This window comes from Amborella trichopoda, chromosome 11 (genome assembly GCF_054954075.1).
Source record: "Amborella trichopoda isolate Santa Cruz 75 chromosome 11, AtrichopodaSantaCruz75HAP2 v2.0, whole genome shotgun sequence".
In the NCBI taxonomy this organism is placed as follows: domain Eukaryota; kingdom Viridiplantae; phylum Streptophyta; class Magnoliopsida; order Amborellales; family Amborellaceae; genus Amborella; species Amborella trichopoda.
Genome location: NC_142346.1, coordinates 4,125,308 through 4,137,616, shown reverse-complemented (window position 1 = coordinate 4,137,616; position 12,309 = coordinate 4,125,308). Strand labels below are relative to the sequence as shown.

At 37.0% G+C, this 12,309-nt stretch overlaps 2 protein-coding genes across 3 annotated transcripts; one reads left to right on the top strand and one right to left on the bottom strand.

Moving 5' to 3' along the window:
• The first annotated feature begins 921 nt into the window (after positions 1-921).
• Positions 922-2,686, top strand: LOC148779684 (F-box/FBD/LRR-repeat protein At1g13570-like). 2 transcript variants are annotated; one of them, XM_088850785.1, is made up of 3 exons: positions 922-1,744; positions 1,861-1,956; positions 2,108-2,686. In XM_088850785.1, exons 1-3 carry the CDS (start codon positions 1,055-1,057, stop codon positions 2,444-2,446), a joined length of 1,125 nt encoding a protein of 374 aa, XP_088706911.1. In that variant the 5' UTR covers positions 922-1,054; the 3' UTR covers positions 2,447-2,686. The 2 variants fall into 2 exon arrangements, with proteins under 2 accessions (XP_088706911.1, XP_088706910.1); XM_088850784.1 differs by having other exon boundaries at positions 1,861-2,016.
• Positions 2,687-8,025: 5,339 nt separating this feature from the next.
• CRR2 (Tetratricopeptide repeat (TPR)-like superfamily protein) lies at positions 8,026-10,327 on the bottom strand. Its single transcript, XM_011627638.3, has one exon. It carries the CDS (start codon positions 10,217-10,219, stop codon positions 8,285-8,287), a length of 1,935 nt encoding a protein of 644 aa, XP_011625940.2. The 5' UTR covers positions 10,220-10,327; the 3' UTR covers positions 8,026-8,284.
• Positions 10,328-12,309: the final 1,982 nt, after the last annotated feature.

The window sequence follows — 12,309 nt, the reverse complement described above, 5'->3', positions numbered from 1 at the left end:
TTGAAAATACTTTTTAGTTTCCGTTATTACTTATGTCCAATTTTTTTAACTTTATAATGATTTTTAAAAAATAAGATGGAACGGCCAAACTTTCCATTTTTTAGTACGTGGGTTCCTTTTGTTGCGAGAACACGAAAGAGTTCTAGGAAGGCTCGGACGTCTTTAGCACGGAGCATTGAAATCACGAATAAAAGAGCTAATTTAAGAAATTTTGGTGTTTGAAAAAACCAAAATATTAAAAATTTTCGGTTTTTTAAATATTTCGCTTATTGAAAAAGGGAAGATGGACAGTTCCGTTTTTTTTAAAAAAATAAATTCATGTTTATACAGTTGAGAAAACGGATATATCTGTGACAATGAAAACTAAAAGATATTTTTGAAATAACTGTAAAATAGGCTTAATCCCTTAAATATGATAGATATAGTTTCCCAAAATTTGAAGATTTTGGATTTCTCTTATTTTTATAACTTCTTCCCTGTTATTTTCTAACGTGTATGGGAGAGCGTTCCTAATGTGATGTGGAGGATAGAGATTGAGAAAATTTAGTAAGAGATTTATGCAGAAATTTTAGAAAAATTTTATGTTAAAGATAGTAGAATTCCCTTTGAGAAAAGGCAATAATCTTTTTTGGAGTACAGATATATTTTGAGAGTTAAACCTTTCGAAAATTTAGGATAAGAACGGGTTTAAGCCTATCGAAATTTAGAGAAAAGAAAGACTATTAAGATATTTATAAGCTAGAAGAAAAGGCTCATATTTTTTTCTATATGATAGAAGAAAAAGAGCTCCTCTTTTCTGTTAGTCATGCACAGTGTTGTTATATAATAGAAAAAAAAGAGCTCCTCTTCCCTGTTAATCATGGATAGTCTTCCAAAAGTTGAAGTTGATAGAATTAGTTTTTTTCCAAAAGTTGAAGTGGATAGATTTAGTTTTCTACCAGACTGCATCTTAGAATCGGTCGTTTCTCTCTTGCCCATAAGAGAAGCAGGCAGGACTTCAATTTTGTCTCGGAGATGGAGGTATGTATGGGCTTCTGCTCCCTCATTGAACATCATGGATGATAACGACCATATCAACTCCTTCACCAGTTTCACGAAGTTTGTTATGGACGTCATAGATGATACTAAGCATGTAAACTTGTCGACAGATTTAAACTGGTCTGTTATCGCTGAGCAAGCCCTTTCTCTCCACAACGGCACCATTCTGGATTTTCGATTGTACACAAGAGCAGGTCAATGTGATTTGGATCGATGGATTCCTTTGTTAACAAAAAAAGGCCTGCAAAAACTCTCAATGAACTACCGTGATGATGTGCAAGGAGGAGTGTATTGCATGAGTTATAGAATGCACTCTTCTCTGTTTTCTTGTAGCTCTTTGGTGTCTTTGGAATTGGGATTTTGCTCACTCGAAGTCGAACCTTCTTGCGATTACAAGGGCATTCCATCTCTCAAGATTCTCACCCTGGCTCGGGTGAGGCTCAATGATAGCATATTGGAGTCTCTAGTTTCAGGGAGTGGGCGGTTGGAGATTTTAGCACTAGTTCAATGTGATGGCCTTTCCCATATCAAAATTCATGGCCCCAAACTTTTATCTATATATTTAATAAGCAAATTTAGTGACATAAATTTGAGTAAATGTTCCAACTTGAAGTTGCTTTTACTTAGCGGCGCTTCCATGAGCTGCAAATTTCTGGAGGGTCTCCTTAGATTAGAGGTGCTTTACTTTCATGGTTCTTCTACTCTGGTAAGAGTTGTTGCCAGTATTGTTCTATGGATTTATTTGGTGAGAATGTTTTAACACTATCACTTGTATAGAAGTAACTGAAGTAATTGTACCTGCGTTTCTTGATTTTGTCGCAGTATTTTTCCGGAGGAGATGTTGTTGGGAGACTCTCTACCACTTACAAGCATATCAGGATTTTAGTTCTGAGTTTAAATACAAGAAACATAATGGAGGTTAAGGGCTTGCTTTCTCTTCTGAGAAGTTTCCCATACTTGAAAAATCTCTCAATCCATGTACTCTTGATCATAACCTCTCATTTAGTTTATGCTTTCACTTTATATTTTTCTTTCTTGGTGATTTTTATTTTGGTTTTATTTTTTCAAGGTTTCTGACGTTCAAAGCCAAAGCCAAAGCCAAAGCCAAATCCAAATCCAAAGTGAAGGATGCTTTTGGGAAAACATGAATAATGGTCAATCTGGATCTTGGTTGAGTTGCCTTAGAAGAGTGAACATATGGCTGGGAGAGATTCGTTTAGAAGATATGAAATTAATTAAGTTCTTGCTATTGAACACCAAAGTGCTGGATGAATTCTTCATTGGGACTAGGAAAGGCATGGATCAAGCCAAACAATTAAGCCTCGAAAACCAGTTGCTCTTGCTTCCCAAAGCTTCTTCTCGTGCGATGATCGTATTCAAAAATTTGAGCCGATATGGAATTAATTAAGTTCTTGCTATTGAAGACCAAAGTGCCTGAAAACCAGTTGCTCTAGCTTCCCAAAGCTTCTGCTCGTGCCAAGATCATATTCACAAAAGTTAAGTCTTGCAAATTTTTGAAACCAAATCTCATATTAGGTAAGTGTTTTGAGGAAGAATGCTTATTGTCTATCATCAATACATTTTGAAAGAATGATTATCATATTGACTGATACTGTTTTCAGCAATTTGAAATTTATGCGATTGGTTATATTTTGAAGCCCAAGAAATTATTGGGGGACAGCATTAGTTAGTCACAAGGGTTCAAAACATTTTATAATGTTGCTTTTATGTCCCCAGCAATTTGAGTTATGCTCTTCTATTTTAAAACATGTTATAACAACACACATAGAATGCTATTGACTATTATACTGCTATCTTTTAAACATGGTTGTTGTATTTTGATTATATCGTTTGTCCAGAAACAAAAAATAGCCTGCAAGTTTAGGATTGCACTCATTGAGAAGAATCATGCAACTTTTGGACAATTATGCAACTCTCTTGAAGCCACTGAATCTTTATAACTAAGAAATAGCTTCAAAACCACAGCTTACGGCGGAAACTAGATGAAAACAGATGGGTTATATTTTTTTCTTTTGTTATTTCAAAATAGGAAAACCTTTATATAAGGTCGCAACTTTAAAATGTAGGATTAAAGGAGCACCTCAAAATGTTGTAATAAAAGGTTGTTTGGATGTTGGAAAACCTTATGATTTATCATCTAGATGTCGAGATGTAGTGTATCTTGCAATATATAATTTAGACCGTGCATTTTTAAGATTTTCATGTGTTTATAGATCTACTTGATTTGAACCATTTTTAGTGTTTAAATATTTTATATCGCAGTTATAATTATGATAAATTTTAGAGGTACTCCTTAGTTGGATTGTTTAAGGTTGCAACCTTATGCAAACTACATCCTTCAAAATAACATAGTTCCTAAGCTTTATTTTGTAAAGAGATTTATTTTGTAAAGAGATAAATATGTGAGTTTTAAGTCACACATTGAAAATGAGAGTGTGGAGTAAGTGGTATTTAAGTGTGTGGTCGTTCTCATCCTTTATGTTCTTAGAACAAAGTTAAAAGTAATAGTGTATTTGTGGTGTGCAACACGCACGCGCTCATGTGAGATGGTGCAAGGACGCTTTATAGTGTACTTTGCACTTTCCAACAATCACAATCCATTGAGGATTTAACGGCTTGTTAAAGATCATATACATCGAATTTAAGGGCAGTGTATGTAACAAAACAGGTGATTATTGGTGAGATCACAACCGTTGAATTTAAAAGTGGTGTATGTGATTGTTGGTGGAAAATGTAACTTATCCCTCTCTCTCTCCACGTACTTCTCTCTTTCTCTCTTTAAAATACAAGACTCTCGTTATGTACACAATAGGCTTTGGTTCGAATGCATAGAACTTAAAAGTGCACAAGAACACCTTCTATTTTTTTGTATCCCGGTGTGTAGAACTTAGAAGTGCCCAAGAAACATTTTGTTTTTCTGTATCCCTGATCAATTGTCCTTTCTTGTTCACACATTTTATATTATCGAAGGTGAGCAAATATTGTTTTGTTATATTATCGAAGGTGAGCAAATATTGTCATTAGAAAACATTGTGTGTTTGAAAATAGTAAAGGATTTCAACTAATTTGTTGTTATTTTTTGCCCCTTTTCACCCAAACAACTTTCCAGCAGCATCAAATCCTGGTGAATTATTAATGAAAGAGCTTATTTCAAACAAGAAATGAGTGAGGTGACCATTAAGCATGATGGAAATCCACAAAAATACAAACAATAGCAAAATTCAGAAACTAAATTTTCTATTGATCCTTTATTTGAAATCTCTAATATTTCTCTCTCTCTATTTTGTTAAAATCTTTAATATTTCTCTCTCTCTATTTTGTTACAAGAAGCTTGAAATGGTTGATTAATTAATTATAGTTCATTAACTATTTTTGCTACATTTGAGAAGACAAATTTTGTTAACATTGGAACGTAGGAATATTCAAGCAATTACAAAGCCACACTAACGCTAGAGGGTGAATTCTTTGAGAAATACAAAGAGCAAGAGAGATGCAAGATTATGCGAAAAAGCCTAGGTAGTAAAATTAAAACAATATGATCCGTCACGTGACAAGATGGTGCTCTTACTTTTATAAAACTAACGCCTCAAAGAAAGGAAATGGTAGAGAGCAGAAGATAACTTTGGATGACGCGTCAAAGAAAGGTGGATGACGCCTCAAAGAAAGGAAATCGTGGAGATAGAAAGTGACGGTGAAGAGAAAGAGTATGTTGGAGTGAGAAGGAAGAGCGGAAAATTACAAATAACCCCAAAAAACAAGCCTTTCAAAACAACGTAACCTTTTTTTTTTTGGTAACTTTTACTACAAATTGAATTTTTTTAGCAAATATCCAGAAGTCAAAAAAGACAATTTTTAATGAAAATACCCATAGCATCGGACCGTCCTTATTTTGTGTCGGACCACATGATTTTCAGAATGCCAAAGTATTGGACCGCCCCCACTTTGTGCTGGACTACATGCTCAAAGTGCCGGCCTGCCCCTATTTTGTGCCGGAATACTCTTGTCCTTAGTTGGTTCATATTGAGGCCCCATCCATCTTTTTTTTTTTTTTTTAGGGAATACTTTGGTCTTTAGTTGGTTCATATTGAGGCATCATCCATCTCTTTTTTTTTTTTTGCTATTTATTCAGTATTCTGATTTTTTTTATTCCTTTGAAATGGTTGATTCAATATTGTTATTTTGAATGGACTTAATTATCTTGTTTGGTCGAAAATTGTTTCTTGTTATCTCTTTGAAAGTGATGTCTTTAATCTTTTCAACACATCACTTCCCAATCTATATCATAGACAAACTAGGTACATCTAGTTGTACTCAGAAAGCTATTGCAGATATTGATTAATGAGAAGGAAAAAGAGAGAATAAAACAGAATTATATAACTGGTTGACATTTATTTTGACAAATGAAAAGATAACATCATAGTATTGAATATGGTCGATAGGTGATTTTTTATCCCAGTTTGCAATCTTTTTTATTTTTGGCACGAGGCATTTTGTGAATCATCTTAGTTCAGGTGCTGATGGAAATGAGAGAGCTGAACAATTGCAAAATCAAAGAAATGTTCTTGTTGAAACCAACACTATGGATAAACACCATTTCTAACCTAATGATATGAGGAGATACCTCTTCTGCAACACCATCTCTTGGATCCCTTCTAAACCAAGGATTACATCAATAATTGAGACCCCCCTTTCTCAAAACAATTTGGGACCTTGGCTTTGGAATCAGGAACTGCTCTTACAAGTCCCTGGAAGCAATTGTTTCCCTGATCTAGAATTCCTTCCCTGATCTCGATCCATATATTTCCTTGTAAACCTTCTAACTAGTTACAGAACGCTTATTGTGTACCCTGTAAGCCTTTCTCATGGACCCCAATTTTAAAGAAATTTTTCTTAGGACTCTTACCTAAGTCTTTGATGCATATGCCACTTGATTGGTTTAGTAACTTACCTTCTAATACTTTCGTGAGTTTATAGAGAAAACTGTGGATCAATTTCACTTCACTTCTTGTTAATCCTGCTGTGACTGAGAAATGGCTATTCTCTCTCATGGTAAATTGATCGGCTCTGAGGCCATGTTTGGTAACTAAGAAAATGCTGAGTCCTGTATTTCTACACTTTTCCCCAATTTTGGGGAGAAATGCAGTGCTTGCTGCTGATTTCTTAGGAATATAGAGGAAATGCAATACCCACCTCGTCTCCCTCTTAGTTCTCTAATGTCACAATCTCTCTCCGCCCTCAATCTCTTTCCCTAGGCTCTAGATTGAACTTTTTCCGGTTTTCACAAACATATTACTAAACAAGTATTCTTAGCTTCCCGCCAAAGTTTTCTACTTCTATCTTTTTCTCAAACTTCTAATTTCTCAGAGATCCTCTACGGAAGCAGCTTTCTCAATTACCAAACTGGGCCTTAATATTGATAGATTTGGAGCAATGTATTTGAAGACTTCCCTACCTTGGCAGGTAGTAGTCAGGACATATAGTGGAAACTTGAAGAGGGAGGTTACTGCGATTAGCCTGTGGGAGCCCATTGCCTAGCCCCAAATTCATCAAACCATAATCATGGAAAGAAATAATCCAAGGGGGAAGGCCATGCACAAGATCCCTTGAACCAAACTTGTAGATTACATTTCTACAACCAAACTTCTATGTGTATAATCTATGGTCTCAAAATTAAGCCTAGTGAAGCCTAGTGAGTAAATCATTGTTGAGTGACTAGAGTTGCTGAATATAGCGACTGGCCCCTTGTGGTGTCAATATTTGTAATCTGGGTCTAGGGATCTAGATATTCGTGGTCTTGAATTTCTTGACGACCAGTAACTCTGGCAGCACCTGGATTAGTTTGAATTTATTTTTAAAAAAAGCACCTGGATTAGTTTAAATGCAGTTGTGAATGGCCCTCCCCCGATTTGCAACAGCGCCCATGTATGCTCAAATATCTGAATTCATTTTATAAAATTTCCCCCAGTTTTTTGGATTCTTTACCGTTCATTTGTTTTCAATTTCAATGCACCATCAAAGTGTTGCACTTTTTTGCAGCTATGAGCAGGATTTTAAAAAAAAAATTGAATTGAGGACAGACATTCAACACAGATGTAAGCCAGTTGCCCTACAATCACCGAAACCGATGTCTTGTGCCCTTATAAGGATTTAATGGCTGCAAGTTGGGATGAGCTCCCCGATACTGTAGTTCATGATGCCTCGAATGGACTCTCAAAATCCACTAATGGTTTTGAGCTGATGAGACTATCAAGCAGTTAGGTGGAGTCCCTTATCTCCGAGAATGGAACCTTGACAATTGAAACTGGATTGACTGGCGAGGTACATTCATACTTGATTATTTCCAGGATTTATGCTAATGAATTTTGTTTCCGTGGTGTTGGCAGAAGAACCTAATCTGAACAATATGGTTTACTTTTTTCCCAGTAATGTTACTTGACTAAAAGAAAATGAAGTAGAACTACTAAGCAGCCTCCTATTGTCAATAAGCTGGACCAAGCCAGTTCAGACTGATCACTACCCCAAGCCAATCTGTTGTAGATTTTCTAACCTAAAAGAGGAAAGAAATCATCCCATTTCTTTAGATGTGCTGGACATGTTAGTTGACTATCATTTGATCTGGTTCATTAAAATAAAAATGAACGATGAAAAGTGCTTGATGTTCTAGGGCTGAGAGGAGTCCGCTGATTTTAGTTAAAACCCATTGATGCTAGCCAAATTCGACCGGCAGGATTAGCATTCAAAGTTCGTTGATATATCAATATGAACAGGAATATTTGGATTGTACCTATTGAAACGAGTCAGTTCCTATTGTTCAGCATGAGCCAACAAATATCGATGTCTGAACAAAAATGGATTGGGGCCTGTCCAAACTGGACGGCCAGAGAGATTATGCTGGAGAGGGCCATATCCAGCTAAGTTTTCAATATGGAATCAATAAAATAAAATTTATTTAAGATCTTATACAAATTGACAATGAATCCTTCATCAACCATTTGATTATGTTACAAATACTGCCCATTAGATCCATTTTCACCTAAGTTACATCTGTATAAATAATTTATATCGTACAAAAAACTACTCTTAAAAGACCAAGAGTGATACAGTCTCACTTTAGTAACACCATATGCAGAAAATAAATACATGGAGGTGAGTATGTACTCTTGAGGATGAATGATAAGTGCAGGCCTCTCCATCTTTCATGCTCTCTCTCTCTCTCTCTGATCAATCACCAATAATCCCTGCATGAACAGACCCCATCTCTGAAATGGTGAAACCGATTCACATCTCTCACAAGAATCTCCCTGTTCGTAAACATGGAAACAAACTTGGTCACAGAGTGGCAATCCTCACAAAGCCTCAGATTCTTTGTAATCCTTAATGTTTGCCCTGACTCAGTGTTAATCAATCCAAAGGCCAAAGCCAACTTCTCACTATGACCCAAAACAATCCTTTCCTTCTCTTCGTTATCTAACTCATAGAGCACCGCACTTGTATTAGGCACATAACCAGACTGCTTCATCTCAGTTGAGATTTTTGTCAACAATGCATGAACCTGTTCGATTTGTGGGTTTAGTTCATCAGCCGAGACGAAGGAATAAACACTTCTTCTAACTTCAATCCAGCTACAACCCGTTCTCTTACACAAATCTTCATTCTCTAACATCTTTTTAACAGAATCCAGCTCATCCCACATTTCCAATGATGCATATATATCAGCTAAGAGTACGTAGTTTCCTGCTTTTTTCGGTTCGAGCTTGAACAAATGGTGAGCTGCTCTCTCTCCAAGGCTTGCATTTTTGTGGGTTCGACAAGCTCCAAGCAAAGCACCCCAAACAGTGGGTCCGGGCTCGAAGAGCATCGTCTCAATGAGCCTCGAGGCCTCATCTAATAGCCCAGCACGACCCAAGAGATCGACCATGCAGGCATAATGCTCCATACTCCTTAAAACTGAGTAATCGTGCTCCATGCTCTCAAAGTAGGCCTTTCCCTCTTTGATTAGCGCCGAGTGGCTACATGCTCCCAAGAGTGCCACAAAAGTGATACTATTTGGGGTTATTCGTGACTGTATCATCTCTCTGAACATCAAAATTGATTCATGTCCAAGTCCATGTAGGCCATAAGCTGAGATCATTGCATTCCATGAGACCACATTTCTATGATGCATTCTATCGAAGACTAAGCGAGCTGATTCTAGCAGACCAACTTTTGCATACATAGATATGAGAGAGTTATTTGTCGAAGTGATTGAGACAAGCTGTCTTCTTAATACATAGGCATGGATCGATTTTCCTGTTTGTGGGGCTGAGAGAGCACCACAAGCCTGAAGCACACTCAACATTGTGACTGCGTTTGGCTGACCGTCGGTCTCCAAGACCATGATTCTGAGCATCTTTAGTGCCTCCTCTGCCTGCCCCTCGCAAACATACATTGCCATGACTGCACTCCATGTTACCACCGTCCGCACTGGCATTCCCTCAAACACTCGCAGTGCATAGTCCACAAGCCCCAGCCTTGCATACACATCGAGAAGAGTGGTGGCGACATAGAAATTGAGGTCAAATCCCCGACGCACAACACATGCGTGGAACTCTCGCACATGGTAGCGCGTCGAGCAAGCCTTAATTGCATAAGGATACGTGAATTGGTCGATGGGAAGGCCATTGTCGAGCATTTGGTGGAAGAGAGAGAGAGCATTTTCATGTGTTTCAGGAGAGAGAGATAAGCATCGAAGCATCGCGTTCCACAGAAAGAGCGTTCTGGAGGAGAGCGAAAAGGAGGAGAAGACAAGGCTTGCGAGGTCCGGGCGGTGGCAATCTGCATACATGTGTATGAGATTGGTGGCGAGGAAGGGATCATGCTCGAAGCCATGGGAGGAGAGATGGTCGTGCACGGTGAGGCCGTGGTGCAGGGAGCGGCGCTTGGCGCAGGCCTGGATGAGGTGGTGGTAAGCGCGTTGGGATAGTGGAGTGTGGGTTTTGGAGAGAAGGCGGAGGGCTTGGGGGAGGTTGTCCTCCTTTATTACGGTTTCGATTTGGAGTGTGGGATCATGTGTAGTGGTGGAGGTGGTGTGGGCAGTAGTGGCGGAGGCGGAGGCGGAGGCAGGGACAGCACGGGGATGGGAGGGTGGAAAGCGCAGGGATGGTGGACTGAAGGTCCACATGGCTGCTTGGATTTCGGTGAATTTCACGCAATTTTGTATACAAACATGACTATACCATACTATTGAGATTTCGTACTAATGAAATATTTGTACAAGTAACCCAAGTCTCTTCCTAAATTAGTTTAAAAAGAATAGTGATTTATTTATATAAGGATGCAACCTTATAACGTAGAACTACAAATGCACTTCAAAAATTCATCGAAAAATGTAGTTTTAATGTTGAAAAACCCTTTCACTGATCATCTCAACATCGAGATGTATGACCATGAAAAATAAAAAGATTTTAAGTCTAAAAAATAGTGCATTTACAATATATTATCTACACCGTCCATTTTCAAGATTTTCATATATTTATAGATCTACTTGATTTTAACCATTTTTGAAATTTAAAATCTTATAATTAGGTATAAAAATAAATTTTGAGATAATCCTAAGAACATTGCACATTAAAATTATATACCATGATAAAATGTGAAGGTGCACGTTACCTCAACAACTGCGGCTGCATCCGTATGCCAACTGCACCCTTACATAAAAGGGTCGTGACCCGATGCTGGCCCAGCCTAAGCAGGTCTTGGAAAGGGTGGCTGGAAAAAGTCCTAACCTTTGGTTTTGGACAAAGTGGCCGCTCTCAAGACTCGAACTCGCACTCTTGTGCTGACCACCCGAGCCTTTTATCGATGCACCAAGTGACGGCCCCTCAGAAGAGTGATTTACATATGGACCCTAAAAAATTTTTAAAAATACAAATTGATATGTTTGAAGGCGAAAATTACAAAGAAAGTCAGTCAACCTTTTTTATTTTATTTTTTTCAAAATTTCCTCTCGATCTGAGGATCTTCGAAAAGAATTTTAATTTTTTATTAATTTTAATTTTAATTTTAGTTTCCTTACTAATGAAAAACTAAAAATAATAATTGAATCCTCATATTGAGATGCAATTTTGAAAAAAATAATAAAAATGTGGGAGAGAATTTTGAAAACAAAAAATAGCATCCCAGTGTTCACTCCACTAGAACATGAAAGCAAGATAATCATTTTATAGAAGATGGGCAGTTGAATTCTTGAACACACCTCAGTAAATACAGTGATAACATTGTAATTATTACCCACATCCTTACAATGTAATTATTAACTCTGGATAATTCTTTACTTGTCCATATTTGTTTCGCATGCGTGAAAATACTACTTTCACATAAGCTTCGCTTTATGTGATTAGATGTAAGAGTTTTTTTCACACCAACTGGTCTTGAGACATTTTTTTCTTTTCACCTCAATTGATGTAAAAAACTCTAGCACCTAATCATTTAAAAGAGTTTTTCATGTGAAAATATTTTTTCATGCATGCCAAACATGAAGGGAAAAAATGGATTTATTCATAGAACTTGCTAAATATTCAAAGGTTTAGTTTGGTTGCACATGAAAATATTTTTGTGAATGTTTTTCACTTGAAAGAACTCCCCTATATGATTAGATGAGTAAGTTTTTTTCACACTTACTGGTTCCAACGCATTTTTTCATATCAATTGCCGATCAATTGGTGTAGAAAAACTCCTACACATAATCACATAGGGATTTTTTTAAAAAAAAAAAACTTCCACACAGATTTTCACTCGTGAGAAACGTTTCATGAAGGTGAGAGATTTTACTCGTTGAAACGTGTCAATATAGGCAAAGAGGCTTAAAGGGCTCTCTCTCTCTCTCTCTCTCTCTCTCAAGTGTGAAGCTCCCATCGGAACATTATTATATAACATTTATCACAGATTATGCAGGCCCATATAATGTCAAGGATTGTTGCAACTTAATTATGTTCTGGTACTTAAAACCCCGAAAATTCAGGCAAATGACGATTTGTGTATGTGAGAACGAAATGTCTTTGCTCATCCCATATTTAAGAAACACGATCAAATTAAAATATTTGGGATTGTATACAATGAGAACATTTACTTTTGGAATAAAAAAGTCACAATTACTTACAACCATCTGATGTGAAATCTGATAGCTTGGATGTGTCATAAAGTTCAAGAAAAATGTTTTTGAACTTTGAGCTTGATCAATGAAATAAATGCAGCCATCCAATTTCACATTCA